Source organism: Solenopsis invicta, chromosome 14 (genome assembly GCF_016802725.1).
Source record: "Solenopsis invicta isolate M01_SB chromosome 14, UNIL_Sinv_3.0, whole genome shotgun sequence".
NCBI classification, from domain to species: Eukaryota; Metazoa; Arthropoda; class Insecta; order Hymenoptera; family Formicidae; genus Solenopsis; species Solenopsis invicta.
In genome coordinates this window covers 7,831,518-7,857,335 of record NC_052677.1, presented here as the reverse complement: position 1 = coordinate 7,857,335, position 25,818 = coordinate 7,831,518, and the positions used below count along the sequence as shown (strand labels likewise).

General features: G+C 36.6%; 2 protein-coding genes across 3 annotated transcripts in view; one reads left to right on the top strand and one right to left on the bottom strand.

Annotated features, from left to right (window-relative positions):
* The window catches only part of LOC105202184 (fatty acid synthase), a 70,723-nt gene that overhangs the window by 21,155 nt on the left and 23,750 nt on the right, over positions 1-25,818 (top strand). The window contains 6 exon segments of the mRNA XM_039457175.1: positions 8,422-8,715; positions 16,571-16,775; positions 16,875-17,035; positions 17,508-17,828; positions 17,933-18,432; positions 25,081-25,385. Coding sequence (XP_039313109.1) covers positions 8,422-8,715; positions 16,571-16,775; positions 16,875-17,035; positions 17,508-17,828; positions 17,933-18,432; positions 25,081-25,385 — 1,786 coding nt within the window.
* Positions 10,253-13,340, bottom strand: LOC113004092. Of its 2 annotated transcripts, XM_039457174.1 has the most exons (7): positions 12,586-13,340; positions 12,376-12,506; positions 11,778-11,967; positions 11,548-11,674; positions 11,292-11,460; positions 10,870-11,032; positions 10,253-10,671 (listed from the first exon to the last, which is right to left on the bottom strand). In XM_039457174.1, the coding sequence occupies exons 3-7, from the start codon at positions 11,947-11,949 to the stop codon at positions 10,463-10,465; spliced, it is 840 nt and encodes a 279-aa protein (XP_039313108.1). In that variant the 5' UTR covers positions 11,950-11,967; positions 12,376-12,506; positions 12,586-13,340; the 3' UTR covers positions 10,253-10,462. The 2 variants fall into 2 exon arrangements, with proteins under 2 accessions (XP_039313108.1, XP_039313107.1); XM_039457173.1 differs by having other exon boundaries at positions 12,376-13,340.

Here is a 25,818-nt window from a genome sequence, read left to right as displayed (position 1 = left end):
TGACGTCACATGCTCTATTTTAAGTTTTGATTGGATGATTGTGAAATACGGCGTCGTTAACCCAACTCGGATTGAATTTTAAAACTTACTGCACTCAAAAGCGTTATAATACTTGTCTCTCTCTCTCTCTCTCTCTCTCTCTCTCTCTCGCTCGCTTGCTTTTTCTCGCTCTCTCTCGAGTGCTCTCTCTCTCTCTTTCTCTCTCGCTCGCTCTCTCTCGCTCGCTCTTTCTCGCTCTCTCTTGAGTGCTCTCTCTCTCTCTCTCTCTCTTTCTCGTGCGCTCTCTCTTAGGTAGCTGCATAGTACATAACTTCACATAAAAATACATTTTGATGGACAGTTGTCCGTCTTGAGCGTTGTAAATGCGCCTTGTTGGACACTCGCGAGACTGACGACGACCAACATTAAAAACTAGAGTCCTATATAAAGAGAAAAACGACATTGATGTCCAAAGCTCTGATTGATACTTGATTGGCTAAGCGAGCAACCATATTGTGACCGGCTGTTTGCAGAATGACACGAATGGTGTTTTTCATGACGTTAAAGCGGTTCCAATATGGCGGTGGAGGACTCAATCGAATACTGAAGGTTGTGGTGGGGATTCGATGTCGCTTTTCTCTTTATATAGGACTCTACTGAAAATTGAAATCGTCGAAGTAACACTTTTTATAGACTTGCTGTCGAAATCTCGGGATTGACTGAACCGATTTCATTTGGATCAGTCGCAACCGAAAGTTTGTAAAAAGTTATTATAAAAGTATTATTAGAATTTTTTTTGGTATAACTCCGAGTAAATTCCGAGTTAATTAAATCAAAAAATGATTATTAAGGCAAAAACTCGAGGTAAAGCTACTGCGGTAGCGCTTCGACAATGCCGTAGTCACAGTGTCGTAGTCACAAAATATTGACTTTTTTTTATACCTGGCGTCGCGACGCTAGCGCATTGCTTGATTACTTATTGATTTCTATTATTTCTTATAATTTTTACTTTTTTATTATTTTTTTATATTTTTATTTTTGTTTAAACATTTTTAGAAATATTTATCTTATTTTTTTACAATATCACTTTTCGTGCTTTGCTTGTATCTACCTTTTAATTTTTACTATATATTCTATATAAAAATGATGTTGAAAAGAAATTCCTTTATACATAAAAAAATTATACACCAAGTACACTTAATTCATGACTATTATTGTATAATGCACATATAGTTTTACGATTTTTAAAACAATAATATACAAGATTGTTAAATTCAAATAGTTCCTTTGATACACTTTTACCACAGATACATAAATAATTTTATAAATCGAGGAGAATTTAACTGATTATGAATAAATGATTAAAGTTTGATAATATTATTCCGTAACACAATTTCCGTTTACACAGTATTTGATTTGCTAATTCGACCTGACTTCGAGTCGATGGTCTGTTAAATTCTTTTTAGCTGCATTTTTTGCATAAATTATTTTTTCTTTGGTAGCTAAAAAGTACGGACTATCGAGAGAAAGAGAGAGAGAGAGAAAGAAGAGAGAGAGAGAGAGAGACTCGGAATCGGGTCAAATTAACAACTCAAGCGCAATATAGGTTTACATCATAATTAAATTATACTAGTAATATTTAATTTATAAATATTACTAGTATAATTTAATTATGATGTAAATACTATAAATTAACTAACAAAAAAATTTAATAAAATTTTTTCAAATTTGTAACAAACCGCCTCCGCGCGACCCCCCCGACGGACCGGTCATCGTCCGCAAAACGCCGGCCGAACATCCGCCGAGCGTCAAACGAGGCGCTACGCGCCGATAAACGACTTCAAACGCGCCAATGCGAGCAACGAGGCATCCGCGCGTCGCGGTAACCGCGCCGCGCACGCGCACCGGCCCTAAACCGGCACGCGCTAGCGACGTGCTCACTCGCTTCCGTCCGCCCACCACGCAACCGATCTCGAGCGGCGGGGACACTGGCTCCGATACGAACCGAACCGCCACCGAACGTTCCCGACGTCTCGAGATGCGGGTATAAAAGCGCCGGAGCAGCGAGATGCTGCGCTTCTTCTCCGCCGACTGTTCGGACCGTTAGTCCGCCGATCAGGTCTCCGAAGAAGTCTCCTAAGGTAGTCCTGGGGTCAAGTGTCTTGGCCTCTGTCGAGCGTTCTCGGCGGCTACCGCTCTCGCACCCGTCTCTCCTCGCCGAAGCTGGGCTCAAGCGTCTTGGGCTCAGGCAAGCGTACTTGCCCGACCGGCTTTCCTCGAAACCGACCTGATCCTACCGCGGCGGCTACAGAAAAACGGGGTAAAGCGTCTTTGCCTCCGTCGAGCGTACTCAACGTAGCCGTCGCATCCTGCCTGCGAGCGAGATCGCGACATACCAGCTGCGGATTTAAAGGGACGCTCGGCCGAGCGCCGCCCCGCGCCCCGCTACCGTGCTGATGACCGCGAAAAGCCGAGCACGCGATCTCGCAAGGCCGAAAAACACGAGGCCGCCCGGCGCGCCGAAAAGAACGCCGACAGCGTAAACAACGCACCTGCCGTGTGAATAGTGGCAACCGCGTCGACGACGTTCCCCGCACCGAAACCGTTGCCCGACGGTATTCACGATCGCCGCGATCAAGATAGCCGTCACCCCGCGCGCGATACGGCCGACGATGTATCGGCGGTGACGCACCCTCTGTAAATACTAGCTTTAAGACAATTGTATTCGTCCCTTCGCTCAATAAAACTTGTACATATTTTACACGTTCAAACCCACGAGTCTAATTCTCTCTTAACCCGGATCGTGCCCTGGAATTCCCGACGAGCTACGTCCGTGCGCGATATCTATCCAAGAAAAACGGGTTGTTACAAATTTTAAATCCAAACACATTGAGAGACATCGAACAATAATCCCAGTTATTCCTACAGAAATTGTTAAAAAGTTAATATTTTTCGATAATGTAAATTCATTGTTTTAAAAGTTCCTACATTTTGACAACTTCATAAATCTTCCGATTTCTAAAAATGTTTATGTTAAGCAAATATCTGGCATCTGGAAAATTAAAATATTGAATATTCGGTATCTAGATTTACGTTATTACCGATATCAGGTATGCGGAAATTTCACTATTCAGCACATTACTATTCTTAATTTGTTCAGAATCTCTATAATAAAATATTATAATAAAAATAATTTTTTATTATCGAAATTCAGGGTAAAAATAACGAAAACATGATTTACTTATTAGAAAAAGATAAAACTTTGTCCAACATTGGTAGCACACGGTCAATTTTTACCTATCATTGTATAAAACACAATTAATCTACAGCGTCACTTGGCAAAACGTAAAGTACTCACTATCACAAACTTTATAAAAGGGTGGAGCTGATCCCTTAGGTTTATGGTTTAACAAATTATTTAAAATTGAAAATTTGCCTTGATTTTTAAATCATCGGTTGGATCTCAGAGGGTTGAAAGAGATTAAAAGTATTTTTCAATAAATTCAGTTAATATTAGAATTGATATAGTGAGATTTATATACATATGTAAAATATATGTTGTATATAAATGTATATTGTTGAAACTATTTAGAATTTGGACTCTCGTGCCTGAGCCTAGTGGCCTGATGGTTCTAAGATACGGATGCCATCTCTAGGCTATTGTGTTCAATCCTTTTTTATGTATCTCTCTGCGCATTTTGTCAGTTGAACACCGACCTGCGTTTGTAACGGTTGCGTACATGCAACGGACGTATTGCACGTATATTAACATAATGCCAATTGTTAAATAAATATCCATAGAACCTTAACAGGTTATGGGCCCAGGGCTCGTGAGTGCATAATATTTTGTGAACAATTGGCATTTTGAGTTGTATTTTGGATAAAATTAAACATTTTTCCTGCGTACGCGTCGTGTGAAACACGTGGTCGAGCTCAAGATGGCTAGTGATGAGATTTCACTACGTAACATCGTGAAGTTCAACGGTACGAATTTCCAACCGTGGAAATTCCAAATGAAAACATTGTTTGATTACAATGATTTATCGGCTTGTCGAGGGAAGTGAGATGCTTCCTGAAGAAGCTACAGGCGCGAATGCGGCGGCGAGAAATGCCGAGCGCGTGGCCTGGAAGAAGAGGGACGCAAAGGCGCGCTTCCTCATAATTACGGCGTGTGACGAGATACAAATGGAGTATCTTACAGTGTGTGATACTGCTCATGATATGTGGAAGAAATTATCGACGATCCACGAACAGCGATCATCAACGAACAAGGTGTCGTTATTAGAGGATTTCCATGGGTATGCGATGGAGCCGGGCTGCACTATGGCGCAGCACGTAGCGCGTGTGCAAAATTGTGCCTTTCGGCTACGTGATATCAGGAAGGAGATCGACGACGACACGATCATGGCCAAAATTACGCTACCGTCGAAATATCGTGCTTTTAAGACCACATGGGCTAATGTTCCGGAGAGTGCGCAGATCATCTCAAATTTGCTTGATAAATTACTACAAGAAGAAAAGAATGTACTCAAGGAGGAACAAATCAGTGAAGGGCTCGCTGCTATGGTGGTCAATCCAGCGAAAGGCACGAGGGGCAACGCGGAAAATAAAGGCGGGAATAAGAGCAAGCAATCCAAGAAAGCCGAGAAGAAAGAAAATGCTAGATGTTTCCGATGCTCTGAAAAGGGACATTTTGCATGGGAATGTCCGACAAAACCGAAGAAGAAGCCTGCTGAAAATGGCGGTGCTTCCGGTAGTGCATAGAGAGGCTCTGGTGCAGCGTGCGCGTTCGCGTTCCCGGCCATGTTTGATCATAAGAATATGGCGTCGGAAGACACGTGGTTTTTGGACAGTTGTGCATCACTACATTCCACGTTTCGTCGAGAGTGGATCAGAGACTATAAAGATGGAGCACTTGAGAACATAAAGGTGGGCAACGACGGAATTTGTCCTGCGAAGGGATATGGCTACGTCGAAATAATGAAATGCGTCGATGGAAAATACAAAAAAGCTCGCATCGATAATGTGTTTTTTGTGCCGACTTTGCGTAGGAACCTTTTGTCTGCGGGACGCTTAACGGACAAAAACATATGTGTGACTCTCACGGAAAGGAAAGCGGAACTAATGCACAATGGCGTTAAGGTAGCTGAGGGTGTGAAAGCGTCGAATAATGTGTATTGCTTAGCATTTAAGACTATTCCTTGCAGCGAGGCAAATGCTGCAGAGTGTAATTCAGATTTAAAGACGTTACACGAGAGACTCGGGCATGTGAACGTTGGGACTATTGAGAGGATGGTCAAACACAAATTATTGCCGTCGGTCAATCTCAAGGAGGTAAAGTCATTCTTTTGTGAACCATGTCAAATGGGAAAGATGCATCGAAAATCATACAAATCGACCGAGGATGGACGTGATACTAAACCAGATGAGGTCATACACAGTGATGTGGTGGGACCAGTGGAAGTTGAGTCAATTGGTCGATCGCGCTGGTATGTAAATTTTAAAGACGATGCTACTGATTTTCGCGTGATTTGCTTTATGCAAAATAAATCTGATGTATTTGAAAAATTTAAAATATTTGAAGCTGCGGTGCGAAATCGCTTCGGAAGATCTATTAAAGTACTTCGAACGGACCGAGGTCGCGAATACGTCAACAATGAAATGAAAAGATACTTGGAGGAGAAAGGTATTGAGCATGAAGTGACAGCACCGTTTACTCCTGAGCAAAATGGCAAGGCGGAGCGTGATAATCGGACGATTGTCGAGTGCGCGCGTACTCTTCTCCACGCGAAAAATCTACCGAAGATCATGTGGGCAGAAGCAACGGCTTATGCAGTATATATTCTCAATCGTATTGCTAATCGGAAGGACAGAGATGTGTCACCTACGAGATGTGGACTGGAAAGACACCAGATTTATCGAAATTGAAAACGTTCGGTTCCGATGCATATATACATGTTCCAGGTTTATTCCGTAAGAAATTTGACTCAAAAGCTCAAAAGGGGATCTTTGTAGGTTTTCAAGGCGAATCAGGGAATGCAAGAGTGTATCTGCCAACAACGAGAACTATCAAGGAGTCGAAAGACGTGACGATACACGAGAAAGATGTTCCAGTGAGCGACAAGGAGGCGGCGGAAGTACAAGTAAAAATTCCGATTAAAGAGGATGTTGCATATATACATGTTCCAGGTTTATTCCGTAAGAAATTTGACTCAAAAGCTCAAAAGGGGATCTTTGTAGGTTTTCAAGGCGAATCAGGGAATGCAAGAGTGTATCTGCCAACAACGAGAACTATCAAGGAGTCGAAAGACGTGACGATACACGAGAAAGATGTTCCAGTGAGCGACAAGGAGGCGGCGGAAGTACAAGTAAAAATTCCGATTAAAGAGGATGTTGGTCCTATGATGGAACAAGAAGTTCAAGGAGCAACTATGCTAAAAGAGCTTCCGATGATTGAAGACGAACAGGCTAAGAAGGCGCATAAGCTCTTGATGGAGGAAGCAGCGAGTGAAGGTGTACGGCGTTCGCAACGGGAACGCAGAGCACCGGTTCGCTATGAGGCGTGTTGGGCAGCGATTGAGGAGCCGAGAACATTCGTCGAAGCTATGACGGGGCCAGACAGTGAGAAATGGGAGAGAGCAGTAGAAGAAGAACTACATGCACATGAAGAAAATGGTACGTGGAAAATCGTGAAAGATGTTGGGCAGAAGACGATAACATCCAAATGGGTTTTCAAGGTCCAAGATTTAAAGGACGGCCGGCGTTACAAGGCTCGTCTTGTCGCACGAGGTTTTATGCAGACACCGGGAATAGATTACAATGAGACGTTTTCACCGGTGGTACGTTACGACTCGTTGCGGGTGTTGCTGGCGATGGTGGCACAGCACGATCTTGAATTAGTACAATTCGATGTCAAAACGGCCTTTTTGAATGGAAGGTTAAAGGAGAATATTTACATGAAGATTCCAGATGGTCTCAAAGTCGAGGACGACGAGAAGGACTGCGTCCTGAAATTGAAAAAATCGCTCTACGGGCTGAAGCAAGCGTCGAGATGCTGGAACGAGACATTCAACGAATTCCTGTGTAATTTCGAATTTGTGAAAAGCCAAGCAGATCCGTGTGTGTTCAATGGTCGCGTCAAAAGCAGTGCGGTGATTTTAGCTCTGTATGTAGATGATGGGTTAATTTTATCGAAAAACAGTGACGCTATAGAATATACGATTAAGGCTTTGAGTAATTTTGTAACCATAAAGATTCTAGACGTGAGTAATTTTTGCGGGATGCAAATATATAGAGACTCTAAGAATGGAATTGTGTTTGTAAATCAAGAAAAATACATTGAGAAAATGTTGGATAAATTTGGAATGAATGAGTGCAAGAATGTGAGCATACCGATCGATAAGGCTTCGATAGACAGATTCTTCTAAAATTCCATATCGCGAGGTAGTAGGATCGATAATGTTTATAGCGGTTGTTAGTCGACCTGACATTGCATTCGCGACGAGTTTTGTAAGTCGGTTCTTGTCAAACTACAATAAAGCGTGCTGGGATGCGGTGAAGAAAATTTTGCGTTATCTATCGGGTACGAAAAGCGTAGGCATAATGTATCGAAAAAACAAATTCGATGTGCCTGTGAGCTATAATGACGCGGATTATGCCGGAGACTCTGAAACGCGCAAGTTGATGAGTGGTTGCATGAGTTTTCTAGCTGGGGGTCCAGTGATTTGGTCCTCACGTAGTCAGGATTGTGTTGCTCTAAGCACCACTGAATCTGAATTTATAGCGGCGAGTGAAACAGTGAAGGATATCGTGTGGTTGCAAAAATTGCTGACCGATATCGGGTACGAGCATAGAATGCCGGTCGACTTGCGGATAGACAATCAGGGTGCTATGAGACTCGCAAAGAATCCCGAGTTCCATAAGAGAACCAAACATGTTCACGTTAGATATTGTTTCATACGTGACATGTGTGAAAAGAATATTGTAAACGTGACATATATTAAAAGCGAGGACCAGGTAGCTGATATTCTGACAAAACCTTTAGTGCGTGTCAGATTTGAATACCTGCGAGACAGAATGAATGTGAGAGTGAGAGAGTCAAATTCTGGAGAGAGTGTTGAAACTATTTAGAATTTGGACTCTCGTGCCTGAGCCTAGTGGCCTGATGGTTCTAAGATATGGATGCCATCTCTAGGCTATTGTGTTCAACCCTTTTTTATGTATCTCTCTGCGCATTTTGTCAGTTGAACACCGACCTGCGTTTGTAACGGTTGCGTACATGCAACGGACGTATTGCACGTATATTAACATAATGCCAATTGTTAAATAAATATCCATAGAACCTTAACATATATTTATTCATATATTTTACAACATATGATTAATTGATATCAAACAAATTAGTTTAAATTTACATTTTAAAATTGTTATTGATTTTTTAAGGTATTAATAGCATTCGAAACCGGTATTGTTCCACCAAATTCCAATTACACATCACCACGGAAAGATATAGATGCCTTAATAAATGGAACTGTTCGTGTCATCGCAGAACCAATGCCACTTAAAAATGGTTTTGTAGGTATCAGTGCTTTCGGTTTCGGGGGAGCAAACGCTCATATGTTGCTAAAGTGGAATCCCAAACAGAAAGTTAACAATGGAGCAACAGATGATGATTTACCCAGGCTTGTGATATTATCTGGATGTACTAAAGAATCAGTGAAGTTGTTTCTAAACGATGTTAGTAAACATTTCAAAAGAAATTTTATCATTATGAATAACTAAACATTAATTATTATTTTTTGCAACGTATAGCTTTTTAGTAGAAAAATTTTACTGAAATTTTGCTAAAATTTTTCTGATAGTGATATTTCAGCATTTCCGTATTTGTACGGAATTTTTGTACTTTTCATATATAAAAGAACAGCAAAAAATAGTATAAAAGTTGTAATACTACGTGATTTTTTATTTTTGTTTTTATAAGAATATTTTTTGAAAGAAAACTGTTCCATTTTATTAAAAGATTTTTTTAAAGTGAGTCTCCACAATTAGACTTCAGAATAAAAAAAAATAAGACAATTCGGTAAAAATCTATAAAAGGGGAGTCTATAAAAGTCTGTAAATTGTGTTTACAATATTTAATGTAAATTTTTAATATGTATTGTAAAAAGACATTTCTATTTTCTAAATTGCCCCAATCTCACCTATGATGATTACGCGTATACCGTTACAATTACGAAAATTATCCATAGAAGCTTCATTGTAGACAATTTCAAGAGCTTTATTTCGTGTAGCCATGTAGTATACAAGCGTAAAAAGTCTATAAAAAGTCTATAAGTCTCTCTCCCACTCAAGCATCTACTTTTTACGCAAAATTACTGAAAATTAAAAAAAAGAAACTTATTTTAAAACAGTTTTTTTACTATAACGACTAACCCAGGTAACAGAGGAGAATGCAACAAGCATTTCACATTCCAGCAACTGTAGTAAAGTTACAATCGGTCTCCCTACGTTCGTCAGTGTTAGCAAGTAGTAATCAACAGTACCAAAGTAAAAAAGATTTTTGATGAGGAAGCATGTTTGCTCCTACAGTATCTTATTTGAGTCCAAACACTGTTTCTCGATTTTATTGCCTCCTGGTAGGTCGAAAGTGGCTACATTGTAGTACATCGATAGTAGCTCATATACCGTGCACTCTTCTACTGATTAACAGTAGATCGAAAGTAGCTCTCATTTAATGCTCGCTTTTACCAGTCTACAATAGGTCAAAAATGGCTCGTACTTCGTTCCTTCTTCTCTAGCACTACAGTAGATCAAAAGTAGCTCATATTTTATGCCCGCTTCTACCGCACTACAATAGATAGAATGTATTTCTTGTTTTTTTATAATTTCAATAAATACAGTACTAAAATATCCATTGTAAAATACCGTATAATTATATAGTATCAATCATGTTATTGTTTAAAAGACCACTTATGCCTAAAAGTGGCTTTCGAGACAAAAATAAGATAAATACTAGATAGTTGTATAGTACCTTATATATACACAAGTCATTTAGTATTGAGATGTATAAGAAATTGAAAACGACACATGTTTCATGCTTGAGTCTTCCGATATACAGATAGCTCTACAACTGACAGTGACAGACATATTTCGAAATCTATTGGCTAAATTTATTGGCATAATTTTGTAATTAATTTTCATCAAGCAAAAAATTCAAAATAGTATACAAAATATCCTACGAAATTGTAAAACTCTTAAATAAACAATGTGAATATAACAAATAAGGAAAATATATATTTAAGTTTTATTTTATCACAATTTGTATATATATTTCATGTTAGATGTGCAGATGTTTATTACAGTTATTTATTTATATCACAATAAATATTATTAATGACATAAATAAAGTATATGTATTATATTATATGTATACGTATTATATTAATTAGCTTATATCATACGAAGGGTTAGGATAATTACTCGATTACTGTCGATTACGAGCGGCAGCTGACGCATAGTTAGCCGCAAGCTCCTCTTCCATTTTAGATCGTTGCAAAGCACTGGAGCTTACTTGCATTACTCTATGTTGAACCATGTAGTGACGCTGTTGTGCATTTTTTATTACTTTGGCCATTTCCACTTCAAACTCTTTAATAGAGGTATTTTTAAATTGTTCAATTTGTCGAAGAGCACCTGCAATAAAAATATGTTCACATAATTAAGTTCAGGATTTGCTTTGTCACATTTCAAATTTATTTGCAACTCAGAAATTGACTGAAACAAAAAACAATAGAAGCAATATTTTACACTCTGGTCTAACGAGCGCGTCATACCTAAAATAAAATAATATAAATTATCATACATAATAAAATTATAAAAAGTAATTTTTACCATAATATCGTAGACTTAAAGGCGTTTCCCGAAACCGAATTTTTTGTTCACCCTCTTTCCATGTAAAAGATGTCTTAATTAATTTATCCGTTACACTTGCCTTCAAGAAGCCATCTAATGCATTTGAAATGTTCAGTCCCCCAAGAAGGATAAAATATCGTTCCTGAAAGTTTCAAAATACATATTGGATAAGTATAATAAAAATAAATACCACGTACGTGTATATATACACATATATGGGAGTGTCCCATTTGACCACGTTGCGATAGACCATAGCCATTCACAGCGATCGATCGGTGCTTAGAATTTTTTCATTAAATCCATCAATTAGAAAAGTTGATATTAAATTAGCCAATTGGTGACGTGGTCGCTCGGGTGCCACCCACACACATTTCATTTAAAAGCTTTATATTTTAACTTACCAAAATGGATAATGCTTTTTCATCTTTTATTAAAATCTGAAACTGTTCTACAGTTTGCACCGGAAGGTTCAATTCCTGAACAGCTTGTAAAATATCTTTACTACTTTTTGATTTGTTTTCCAAATTATTTATTTTTTGAAGTATTTCATCTTGTCCCTTTCTTATTTCTCTAAAAAATTATATTTGTTTATTTATATTTTATTAGAATGTTAAATTATACATAAATTATATATGTTCATATATAAATAGCACTTACTTTATTTCAGTTAGTATTTCTTTTAAAGTCGATTGTGACAGTTTTATAAAATTTACTTCATCCACTGCGTTGTCGTTTAATGTATTGTCGGTTGGAACGTTTTCTTTATTTCTATTTGAATTGGCAACTGAAAATTGCATTATTAAAATATATTATTATTATTACTATTATTATCGTCTTCATTTAAGAGCGAGGCATAGTTGAAACGTAAATCATTACATTACACAGACCTTGCATTTTTTTTCTTTTTGGATTTAAATTTTCTTCACATTCTTCGTTTTTATGTTTTGTGGAAGCCGGAGTTAAATTTGAAATATCCTGTACATGCTGGTCCAACATATCATCTTCAGTCAGCAAAAAATTTTTTTCTACGAGTCTGACTTGAGGACCTTGAGGCTCCATAACGTAAGACACAGTTGCCTGAAAGACAACAATAGTATATTGTTACAAAACACGGTAGGCAACAGGACATTTTGGCTATCGTGTTTTCACAGTTCTTTCAAATTATTATAAATAATAAAAATAATTTATTTTTTAGGGTTACATTCCAAAACGTCCTCTCAGAGGAAAATTTTACTCGATATAATATGGGATTGGGCTATATTCCAAAACGTCCTTTCTAAGGAAAATTTTACTCGAAAAATATAGTACCCGTAACGTATCCTATATTACATCGAGTAAAATTTTTCTCGGAGAGGACGTTTTGGAATGTAACCTAAAAAATAAATTATTTTTATTATTTATAATAATTTGAAAGAACCGAGAAAATAGCCTTGGAATATAACCTTGGACATATAAATATCGTGTAGATAGGATTAACTCACTCACTTGTAAAAATTGCACTTCCGAAGGGACGAGTGATTCCTCTTTCACAGTCGATTCTTAGCTTCATAAAAAGAAAGAGGCCCGATGTTCTTTGTCTCGTGGCTCTTCGCGGCTAGCTGATGTATTAGGATCGCCTCCCGTTTAAAGAAAATTCCAATAAATAATCACTCTTTCTCTATTGCGTACACAATAATACTCGAAGAAAACACTCACTGACTCACTCCGCATCCGAATCAGAGATGTAAAATCAGAGGTAGAAGACGCGGTCCCGACAAAAGATGCCCGCCTACTGTACACGTGCGTAGCGCCACTCATTTTTTCGACAGGGCCGTGTCTTTCATCTGGCATAAGCCTTAATCTCCATGCAACGACAATTGCGGAACGCTCGTGATTCGCTCCGCTCTCGTTCCTCGTCGCGCCTCGCTTCAAGACTTTGAGAACAAGTGAGAACAAGCGAGTGAAGGGAGGGAATAGAAAGGAGCGAAAGAGCGCTTGAAATGATCGATGTTATTTGTAAATAATGATTTTAATTATAAAGGTAAATATATTATTTTTATTTGAAAATTGAATATTTTTGAAATTTTGTTTTACATATTTATCATACTTTTACACATATGTTACACATATGTTTATATTCATTTAATGCAGCCATTCATCATCGTAAATTGCTGCAACAACAAACATATTAGCCTCAAAACATTTTTCGCAATTTTTCCAAAAAGGCATTTTGTACGCTTTATATTTAATGTCATTCGGTAAAATATCTAAATATATATTTCCTAATTCGCTACATTTAAAAATATCAACATGCATTGAATTTAAATTTTCATCGATTACATAAAGAGGCTCAATTTTATTAAATTTTCTACCTACAAGCCGATAGGTGCTGTCACTGTATTGTAAAATATTATCAATGATAATAATTCTACCGTCATGTAAAATACAGCAGTTATTTTTATTACCTAAATCATACGTAAAATTATTAATTTTAATCTTATGAAATTGCAGTAATAATTCATTTGTTATTATAACAGGTTTATTATTTTCTGTGATACTTTTTTTCGGGCTATAGACAGTAATTATTTTACTTGATTTAAATAATGTAGGAGATATTGCATCATTAATTTTATATTCTTCGTAGCGATTATAAATTTGAATCAATTCCTTCGTTCGACTTCTAATAATTTTTCGAAAAAATGTCATGTTATTTTCGAATGGAAAGCATGAAAAATGATCCAGAGGGCCAAATCTACGAACATCTTCAGCGAGATGAATTAAACAATGTACATTGTATGATAAATAATTTCGTCCGTAAATTTCGATGCAATCGCAAACAAATGCTTCTAATAATTTCTGTGCTTTATCAATTTCATTGTCGTTCGGGTTTGACTTGATTAAGAGACGAATAGCACAATGCAGTTTAACAAAATGTAATATCCTAGTATCATTTCCAAATAAATCTAATAATACGGTCGTTGATGTATACAATAAAAATTGTCGACATTCTGTTGCTTTAAATCGATGACAGTCATTTAAACTTCGTGGACGACGTGCAAATTCTTTTGGGCAGTGTGTAGCTATTGTTAACAAACGTTCGGAAATACAGTTTTTCGTCTCTACATTTAATGGTATTGTCTTGTGTTTTCCTTCGATCCACGCATCCACTAAAGTTTTCTTGACAACTCCAAGACACACTAAATGCATATAGTCAATTGGTACTTGACTCACTAATCCCATGGGCAAATTGTACAGAGCCGAAATCCCATTATAATGTCCGTCGTCATTATTCCCAGAATTATTCTGAAAAGAAATGAATTCTTGATCGGTCCTAAGAGCGTAGCCTATTCCTTTATACACATGAGTACGGTCGTTCTTATGACGTTCTCCACGAATTTTGCATTTAGGGCAGCTGTAATAACCACCATGACCTTTAATATTAAGACAATGGTGTTTTGCTGGAGTGTCAGCAATAAATGCATTTAATTGTAACTTAATATTTTGTCCATTAAATATTAATCCTGTATTTATTAATTCGATGATTTCCTTATTGAAATCAGCGAGAAAGTCTTTGAAATCACTAGGTTGTTTTTTTCCTTGATAAAGGCCTGCTATCATTGGACGTTTATCGGTTATATTTATTATTCGGAATTGTATCGGCCATACGTCGCAACGAACATTATTATAAATATTGGCACCATCGGTAGAAAAGTCTATAAGTAATATACGAGGTATTTCGTCACTGATTGGTATGTTTTTTAATTTCATAACAATGTTTGTAGCAATACCAATATGAAGATAATGACCAGGATTGAGAACCTTTATGTCTGTGCACTTTGTAGGAGTATTTAACAGAGTTCGAGCATCTTTCGGTAACTGCCGATGATGATAGTTATGTTCTCTAAGAACAGATAATATTCCGTTAATCTGAACGTGAGTCATTTTGGTTTTAACACACATCCTGGCTAAGTCAGTAGTAAATTGAGTATTGACGAATGCATTATTTGAATTATTATGATCACTATTATAATTGTCGTTATCATCATAATAATCGTCATCACTAGTACTGCTGTGAAAAGAATCATCGTTGTCTCGGTCAACACACACATTGATATCTTTATCAATATCACCGTCATCATCAGTTTCTTCATGAAAATTATTGTCACTCGCACTTATTGTCTTGTTATCATACTTACTACTTAATGCACTAACTGCACAGTCTTTGATAATTGACTGATTTGAAGATGTACTTGGTGTACATTCGGCGGCACTTCTAATCACATTATAATGCGCTTGTTGGCGAATTCTTTTTTGTTTATTCGATAATAAATCAAAATTTTTCCGGCTTCGTTTTGGAAGTTTATTGGTACTATTCATTTTATAATTTTAATCGAAATAAAGTCGTCTTATCCGTTCGTGACGCTTTCTACGGTGCTACTGAAAATGAGAAGTTTTTGGTTTCTTTCACTCAGATAGAAACAAAAACAAAATGGAGCCCTTTACTATTTACGCAAGAAAAAAGAATAACGATACTTAAGTGAAATATATACGTAATAGAATTGTGTATAGCCTAAAAAGATGCTTCGATTATCAATAACAATAGCGCGATATATTGATGAAATACTGTATGCTAGGGATCCATATACACTATAAAAAGGCGTAGAGACCTATGATAGTTGGATATATTCCATCAATGTATAATAAGAATAATGATGCTTCGCTAATCCACAGCAGTAGCACGATATTATAATGAAATCTTGCATGCTACGGATATGTGCACGCGTGCAATAGCGTGTACAGTCCTACGGTAGTTAAATAGCTGTTCTCAACATGTAGTGACTAAAATGACACTACATCAGTCTAATACAGCTACCTTATATTAGTAAAAATGTAGCCAACTTTTATTATGTTCTACAAGTGTTAGAAATTATATACATACGGCTATCGGGTTTATATATTCCTAATCGGAATAAAAATATGACATTCTAAAAAGTCATATATTGTAGGATGCATGTAGCTTACTATGAGAGGGAAATTATTGATACACTAATCGTAGAAGAATTAAAGAAACCTTGTTGTATACACACGAAGTAAAGAAACGGGTAGAGTCTTTGTTTACTTTACTATGCACAAAGAATTTAAAAATATTATTCATCTACTAGTTGCGCTTCCTACTTTTGTTACCTGGGTAAAGTATTGAAGTTAAGTAAAAAATGTATATGACCTGTTTTATAGTGCTTATTACAAGATTCATTTTTTGTTGGACATATTTTTTTATAAAATAAATATTTTCTAAAATAATTAAGAAAAAACTATTGTTTTTTTCTCTAAGTATATCTCGTAAACTGTACAAGAGCGCCATTTAATTTATAAGGAAAAGTTGTCCAGGATCCTCTTCTTGATAATATATATCAAGGTTAAAATCGTCAGAGGCTGTTTCCCTTTCATAAACTTTTACCGACAATTCTAATAGTTCTATTAAATTTAAGTTCGATAATTTTGAATTTTTATGATTATTTTCATATTAAAATTACGACAAAATTATGCTAAAATTGTGCTGAAATTTCGCTAAAAATGTGTTGAAAAGTTTCAACATATTGAAAAATTTCAAAAAATTGGTTTTAGTGATGTTTCAGATAATTTTCTAGCAAAATTATTTCAACAGTGCTATGCCTTAATATTTTTTTATTTTGGAATATAGGTTGCTAGCAATCCGATAGATATAGAATATATCCGTTTGCTGCACGATGTCTATGCAGACGGTATAGACGGTCATCCATGGAGAGGATTTACTATACTGAATACTTTGCAACAAGATTCCATGATGGAAATTCGAAATTGTGAAAGTATGAAAAGACCAGTTTGGTTTATATTTTCTGCTCTAGGATCGCAATGGCCAGGAATGGGTAGATATTTGATCCATCATGTGTTCTTTACTAAAACGTTAATTTAAAAAATAACATGTTTAAATTTATAATTAATTTTAAATTTTTTAATTAAAATAGGTCAAAACTTGTTAAAGTTTCACGTTTTCGCAAATACAATAAGACAGTGCGATATAATTTTAAAACCATACGGTGTAAATGTCACAGACATTTTATCAAAGACAGAAGAAAAAATATACAAAAACGCGTTTTACGCGTTTGTTGGTATTGTTGCTATTCAGGTAAATAATTTCCATAATACAAAAAATTATTTATTATATTTAATTTAAAACATAAATATAAAATTTTTGTTGTTGTGTAGTTTTCTACTGTGTACAAAGAAAACAATTTCTTTGGACTTCATAAATTTTATTGTATCTCAACATATTTATTTGCAATGGTCTAAACAAATCAATATTTAAATTAATAAAGAAGACTAATATTAGTCTTATTTTTGTCAAATAATAGATGTTATGTGAAACAGTATTTTTATTCATTCAAATTATATTTTGTATAAGAACTGTTTCAATGAAATAAATTTCATCAAATAAATAAGAATAAACATCCTAAAAAAATATTTTTGTTTGTGTTGTATGTGTGTTAGAATTATCACATTAGAATTATTAGATATATTTCTATATATTTTAGGGCCTTTTCAATAATAATTTTCAAAATATAGTGCTTTGTTACAAAATTATTTGTATAAATTTGTAGATTGGATTAGTAGATGTTCTAACGTGCTTGGGAATTACTCCGAGTTACATAATTGGTCATTCTGCTGGCGAACTTGGTTGCGCGTACGCGGATGAATGTCTTACCATTGAACAAACCATTTTATCTGCATACTTTATTGGTTTGGCATGTGTCAAAGAAAAAATAATTTGTAGCTCTATGGCACTTGTCAGTCAATTTAATTACAAAAGCCTAAAAAATATATGTCCATCGGATGTTGAAATAATATGTCGCAATAGCGAGGACAGCAGCGTTGTGTGTGGACCCACAAAATCCGTACAAGAATTTATGAAAAAATTACAGGTAAAACTATATAAATTAGTACCTCAGAAGTAAATGCAAAAACTTAATAATTTTTTAAATATTAAAATCTCAAAATCAATTTATCGATATTCTTGAATTATCAGCTTAATAATATTCATGTGAAAGAGATTTACTGCAACGTACCGTACCACAGTTCTTATCTCATGTCCGTGAAAAATCAACTTTTGCTGAATTTGAGTAAAATAATTCCACGGCCGAAGAAACGGAGTTCAAAGTGGATCAGCTCTTCCGTATCTTGTACCGAATGGTACACTTCAGCATCAAACTTGTCATCAGCAGAGTATCATACGCATAGTATATTAAATACCGTTCTCTTTGAACAAACCACGCCTTTAATTCCAACCAATGCTGTGACTATTGAAATTGCACCAGATAGCGTTTTGCAACACGTTTTGAAAAAATCCTTGCATCCGAAAGTGGAGAACATTGTATTGAATCGACGCAATGAACAAAATATCGAAGTAATTTTACAAGGAATTGGGAAGCTCTATAACTGCGGTTTACAACTGCAAGTCGCAAATATATATCCACCAGTAGAATTTCCAGTTAGTCGAGGAACTCCTATGATTTCTCCATCGATCAGGTATAAACTTTTATCGTAACTACAATTTAGGTGTTGGTTATAAATAAATGTATATGTAGTATTATTTATAATTATATTATGAAACTTAACCCTCAAACACATTGATCCCGTATAATGTGTAAACACATTTTTGGATCTGGGTGACTTTGAAAAGCTATAACTTTAATTTGAATTAATATTTTTCAATAAATTTTTTTAAGGGGTTGCACTCACGTCATTGATTCTGTCTCTGAAGAAATTTTACAAACTGAAAAGTTACCATGTTTTTACATACTCACAGTTCATGATTAACGTAACAACCAATAAGGTCTAATCGTTACGTTAATTATAAATTATGAGTATATAGAAAGATGGCGACATTTCAATTTGTAAAACTTCTCCAGGGACAAAATCAATGATCGTGAGTGTATGTAACATATACCTAGAGACACCAAAAATAACCTTATATTCATGAGTTTCTTTCTCCGAACGTATTAGAGGTAGCAAATCGGGGTTTGTATTAATGTTTTACATATAGTTTTGTTAATAAAATGTAATTTTTTTTAATTAAAAAGTTAAAGAGACATTGCCTTTGACATTAAGTATGTCAGCTGTTGTACCTGTTTGCGATACCAGCAGTAAAACTTACACGGTCCAAAACACAAAAATTAATTATATTCTTAAAATATATAGCTAAATCTAGTCTACCGTAGCCGATTTTTAAAATTTGCATTTATTGCAAAATGGCGCTTATCTGAATTTAAGAGGATGCTAAAGTAACAGAAGAACGTTCTCGACGTCGGTACTGCAGATCTTTGCAGATTATTTTTTTAGCAAGACCAGGATATTGCTCTTTGTCCGTCGCATAGATCTGTCTTTGTTTTTTGATTATTTCGTCATCTACAAAAGGACTTATCAACTACTGTTAAGGACCATATTGCTTTGTTTATGACAGTTCAGTTTTGCTGAACGAAATATGCATGTGATAAAAGCACATCAGCATATCTTTTTTGTTAGACGTTTAGTCGTAATTCACACGGTAAGTGTTATTTGTGCACGTTTTCTGAAGTGCGCTCTACTATCATTTTGTATGTACGAGCTACACAACTTCTGTATTAGGATAAAGTTAACTTCAGATGATTATACGATTGAATTTTTAATGATTCATTAATTTTTTACAAATATGTTATTGGACCGATAGTGTAACAACACAATGATAGTAAAAAAGCCTTCTTCGGTCGTGTTACGACCGAAAATTAATTCGGCGCACATTCTGGTTGAATTCGGAGAAGTATATAAAATCACACAAATAAATATAAGCACTAAGATCTAGCTGCGACCGAAGAAGGCTTTTTTACTATCATTATGTTGTTACACTATCGGTCCAATAACATATTTGTAATTTGAATCACGCGCCTCAAATGCTTGTCACTCATATACGAATATACAGAATATTGCAAAAAATATCACTGTGCCCCCGTGGTCGAGGTGATAAGATACCGGAACCGGAGATTCCGGAAGTGCCAGGTTCGAACCCTGAGTGGGGTGTTATTTTTTGTAAATAAATTTCTTACAGTTTTTTCAGCGGGGAATGGGTATATAGATGCAAATCAGAATAAATTTTTATATTAAATTAATCAATTTAATATAAATGGTGATATTACTAATTTTTATTCAACATGCTGTGTTACGACCAAAAATTAATTTGGTTGAATTCGGAGAAGTATATAAAATCATACAAATAAAGATAAGCACTAAGATCTAGCTGTGATCGATGAAGGCTTTCTTACTATTATTAATTTTTGTTTGATTTTCTTGTAAAATTGACCAGAGTGCATCTACTCTTTTTGCGTATTTTAATTCTAAAAAAAGTTTTTGTGATTCTGTAACGCCAATCCGAAGATATTTTATGCACTGTAAATGTCGGTAATTCATGGTACTATAGCATCCTCTTAAGAGGCTACGCCGTGGATGATCTTCTCACTCGAGTCGAGTGTGGCCACAGGCGTTATATCTAGGCGCCACAGGGGCCGACTCCCCAGATCATACTTCAGTGAGACTTTTAGGAGCTACTTGTAATCTCGAGACAAATATTTGCTCTCATTTTCTTCTAACATGTCGTGTGTGTGAAATGTTATTCCACATAAAATATTATACTTTAACGTCTAAATAAAAATTTGTATTGTTATTTAATCTTGTACAAAAATTAAATGTTTAATTTAAATTCAATCTTTTTTTAATACTTTTAACAAAAAAGATACAAGAAATATTTTTTTGTAAACTTAAGATTTATTACGTTTACATTAATGTATTTTGTTTTAATAAATCTATCTGGGTTCCGATCTTACTTTCAGTCGGTTCTAATACCATATTTTCGGTACAGAAATCGCGATCAATTTGAATTTTTTTTTTTTAAATCGATTTGAATTGTACATTTTTGGCAGAGATATTTTGTCGAATTTGACATCGATTCGATGTCGATTTGATAGGATGATCGAAACTGTAACCACCTGAATATCGAAATCGATGTGAGGATCGATGTGAAATTTCAATATCGAATCGACATCAAGTTGTCATCAATTCAATTTCTCATTGAGTTATATTTATCGCATTCTTTCTTACGTCAATTATTTTCATTGTTTTTTTTATTTAGCAGAGCCAAGTTTTTGTAGTCTAAAAATTTTCTATTTTAATAAAATTTTATATTTCTGTTTCCTCTTTGATTCGTTGAGATTAAATGAAATGTTACGTATTTCATTGAAACTTTTTTAAATTAAATACATCCATTTGGGTTAGAAGAGAAAAAATTTTCATTGAAAATACATTGGATAGTACCACTTTAATTTTAATTAAGAAAAAATTAAAAAAATCGCTACTTGGATTTTATTAAAAAAATAAAGATACTATTACTTGCATTTTATAGTACAGCAGTTATTTCAAAGAGCAATATATTCTCTTTATAATTAGCGCAATTCAAAGATTTCATACATTTCATTGGAAAGATACATTTAGATTGGATTATTTTTTAAGATATTTATTTTTAAATAAATATCATTTGGGTTGGAATAAAAAGATTTTTCAATAGTAATACAAAAATAATACCATTTAGATTTTGTATAAAAAATAAACAGAGTATCGCATGGGTTAGAACAGAAAAATTCTTCAATGAGGATACAAAGGCAGTACCACTTGGGTTTTGTAAAAAAAATTTAAGGAGTATACGCACATACTTGACGCCCTTTTTAACCTTTTTTTGAAAAGACAATTTTGTACTATGTATAACCTAACTTTTTTCTTATAGTTGAGAAACATCTTTATGAATCCCGCGCTTGTGGGGACAGGACGCGGGGTATGTGAGACTTTCCAACCTAGATGTGACCGGCATACTCACTATAACCCAACTTTTTCCGGCGTCTGGGCTCGGGACGGATCACGGGATTGAACTAGCATGCACCGCGATCCGTCCTAGCCCAAACGGGTCCCCGCTCGAGCGCAGGGACACCCCTCCGGAATTAGCGACCAAGACTCGACCGAAATCGAGCCCCAGTCGCCCAAATGCCCCGGGATGCCGAGGGTTCCTGATAAAAAAACCGATAGAAAAAGATAGAAAGTGCCAAAAATCTGATTCAAAAACAATAGCATTCTATCGTTTTTATAGAATTCTATTGTTTTTGAATTAGGTTTCTGGCACTTTCTATCTTTTTAACCGGTTTTTTTATCAGGGGTGCGACGGGCCCTTATAAAGAGCCGTAGGTACGCACTCCCACATCCCAAGTCCCAGCCGGGCAACTACCCCGCCGCTGATTCCGCTTGAGGAGTACCTCCTCAACAATGGAAAGGGTAGGGTCCTCTGTCCGATCTAGTCGGTGCTGTGAGGATCCCCCCTTCTCATGTTTCTTCCCGACTATCCCCCCTCTCACTTCCTAGAGGGGGGAAGGAAATGTATAACCCCCCCCTTTTTTTATAGTTGGGAAACGCCTTTATGGGTCCCCGCGCCTGTGGGGACAGGACGCGGGGTATGTGAGACTCTCCGACGTAGCCGGCATACTCACTAAAACCCAACTTTTCCGGCGTCTGGGCTCGGGACGGATCACGGGATCAAACTAGCATGCCCCGCAATCCGTCCTAGCCCAAACGGGTCCCCACTCAAGAGCAGGGACCCCTCCAAACCTAACGTAACTTAACCTAACCAAAACCAAATTTTTGTCACGAAAATACGTTCCAATTGATCAAATTGTCACACAAAAAGTATTATACCTATGTGGAACAAATACGTGCATGAATCTCGTAATCGTTCCATAAGCCGTGAAAGGGTAAAACCCATTTCGCATTACAAAGGATATGCACGGTTTTTATCCTCCCTGTAGGAGAGCAAAAAGTAGGTATGTACCTAAACAAAAGGTATCTAATCTAGTCCAAATTTTTGTCGCGATTAATCATATTAATATTGTCCACGTTTCCAGACCAAAATGCCAATCTGGTCAAATGGTATATAGTCAATTGCAACAAAAATCGGATTGGTTTAGGTTGCACTTTCCGGACTTTCTTTCTTTTCGTAAAGAGAGCGAAAATACTCTACAATACATTATAATGCAAAATAAGGTCTACAGAATATTTTCCTGCTTACAAAGAGAAATAAGCTCTATAATTGCTCTTGCAACATGGGTGCTTCGAATTTCCACTCGAAGTGATGTTCACCCCATCCATTCCTCTGTTTCGTTTCCTTCTTCCATCCTCCAGGTGGATATCGTTTCGCTAAAAAAATACACATTTACATTGTCAACTTTATTTGTTAATAACTTTTTAACAAACAGTAAGGGAAATCTGAAACCTGCTGAAGATTATTCAGCATTATAACCTTGACAATATATGTTAAGGTCAAGGTCATCCAAAAGTGATCCCTTAAACTATACAATGTGACGTGACATCCTGTTCGGCTGTCCGTCACAGGAATCGCAAGATTCAGCCTGGAAGCGCACGCTGCGGCTCTACGTCCTCTCGGCTCGGAGACGGACGTATCGGCGCGTGCACTAATAATTCCGCGTTTTTGTTTTGTGTGCTTGTGTTCGTCCGTTAATTGTAGGGACATTTTGCGGATCGGCGACTAGCTAATATTAATTCTGTACCGACGAAGTCTCACCCGGCAATAAGACTGCTAGAAAGAAGACCTACCGCTATTCGAAATCTTACGGATCATGCATAGGATCGCAGTAGCGCGCACAACAGGTGATCTCTCTTCATTTAATTATGTTATCTCTTACCATCGTGCCTGTACGCAACAGTAAGGCCGCTGAAATTGCAGAACGCAAAGAGGGAAGGTCAAATGTAGGGGACGTCAACACTCCACATAGATCATCGCGTGGGAGACCCCGAACGAGGAGCTGCGAGAGGATGTTCCCGATTTGGTCCCAAGCGCGGGGGCACCGGACACCGAAGAGTCCGTAGGGAGAGCCGTTCGGTCTCGGGAACACCACGAAAGGGTCGCGAGCTGCCCGACAACACCGACCTACCTCAAATTGCACGCCGCAGCGCGACAACCTGATTAGAGGGTCGCGAGGACCGCGTACTAAGGCGGAACCAATAGCGGGGCGCGACAAGCCCCCGTGCGTAGGGCGAGAGATCCTGCGTGCCGCCTGCCGAATTTCCTCGCGCTATCGATCACTTCGCTGTGGATCGTCGTGAGTGCCGTCACAAGCCGGGACGACCGGAGCCGCTTACATTCAAGGGCAACCCTTTTTCGAGTTCAGCCAGCGTCGTGGTGAGACGAACGAGATTTTGTATAGCCACCGATTTCGCCGATCAGATGAGTCGCGCACGTGGTAATTGGAAGTAGAGCTTAAGTTCGCTGTAAGATCTTCCGCCGGAATTGGCACACGCAGGTGATCGCGTGATTGGTCGTCGTGCGCCTCATCCGATCCAGTCGCGCCTTAGTTTTTTTGCTGGTTCCGTTTATTGAGAGCGTCGCCGACACCACAGCCAAGTCGCGTTAATTGCGTAAAATTCTTGTGTGTCGTCTGTAGTAGCGTTTGTATGTGTGTCTGTTTGGCGATCGCGTATTTCCGATTGCGTATTTCGTACCGAGTCGCCCTATAATTTTGCATGAAATGAGAGTGCATGTGTAGAGTTTCGAGTGTGTACGGCGTGTTCTGTCCGCCGCTAATTAGAATTGAATCTTGACTCTCTCCGTTCGGTGAGCTCATACCGAAGACTGCGTGGTATTTTCCGATCGCGCCCGGGTCGCGAGACGTCGTCGCAGAACTTTGTAAGTTAATGTTACATTTCAGCAGTAATACATTGTTAATTTTTCTATTAAATTGAGGTGTTCTCTTTAAGCTCCCTCGCTCTCTTCTACCATCCCGCAGCAACCCACCCCCTCTGCTAATTCCGTGGCTGAGCTACTGATTTATAGAACCCGTTATTGCCTATGACAAAGTGGAGTATTTTCGCATTTTCTCCTACATGAATCTGGAGATCGGTAACGTCTTGATCTAAGAGTTGCACGCTTGCTCGTGCCTGGCGCGCAATTGTACCGTCTAATTTCGTGCATTTGGTGTGAGCGACTTCGCGAACAGCTTTGCTATCTAACTATCGTCACGAGCAATTAACGTAGTTGCATCACGCTCGTGAGTGCGGTTGCAACATATAATTACATATTTAATATCACATTAGATGGGATCATTCTGAAGCCTGGTTTACACCAACGTATCACCTACAAAAGTATATTAAATCCAGAGAAAGATACATTAAAATCTCGTTTGACAAAGAGGACTACGATTATATGAAAGGACATGTAATAGATGGAAGGAATTTACTACCAGCGACCGGTTATATTGAACTAGTTTGGCAAACTATTGGAATGATAAAAAAGAAAACATATACAACAATGCCAATAATATTTCAAGATATAAGCTTTATTCGTGCTACTCATTTATTGCCAGATAAATCTACAAACTTAACAATTACGATACAGAAAGGTATTAAAACACGGACAAGAATTTATTTGTTTTAAATAATATGTACTTAAAATAATAATTTCTAAATCAAAAAATAAATACTTTCAAAAATAAATACTTTTTGCTCCAATAACAGACAATAGTATGCTAAAAGACTACAATTTATTGAAAAAAATGTTTTATTGAAACAAAAATACAATTACGTGTCAGTAAAAAATTAATTTATTAAAATGGTAAATAATAAATCCCATTATTTTAAACTTAAAATAAGTAAAAATTTTTATTCAATTTATAACATGAATTTAAATATTTCTCGTAAAAAATGTTTTCTATATTTTAAGAAAAGTATTCTTTAAAGACAAAAATTTTCTTTATCACACTTCTTACTTCTACATTTAAATATATATTTATTTCTATAAAAACATTGTTGGTTATCAAAAATATTTCAATATAC

Bases quoted from the DNA above. Each gene is read 5' to 3' on its own strand.
- LOC113004092 (XM_039457173.1), bottom strand. From the start codon at position 11,949: ATGGAGCCTCAAGGTCCTCAAGTCAGACTCGTAGAAAAAAATTTTTTG. The intron at 11,675-11,777 runs GTCTGTGTAATG...TGCAATTTTCAG, and splicing joins AAAAAGAAAAAAAATGCAAG to TTGCCAATTCAAATAGAAAT. The intron at 11,461-11,547 runs GTAAGTGCTATT...ATAATTTTTTAG, and splicing joins GAAATACTAACTGAAATAAA to AGAAATAAGAAAGGGACAAG.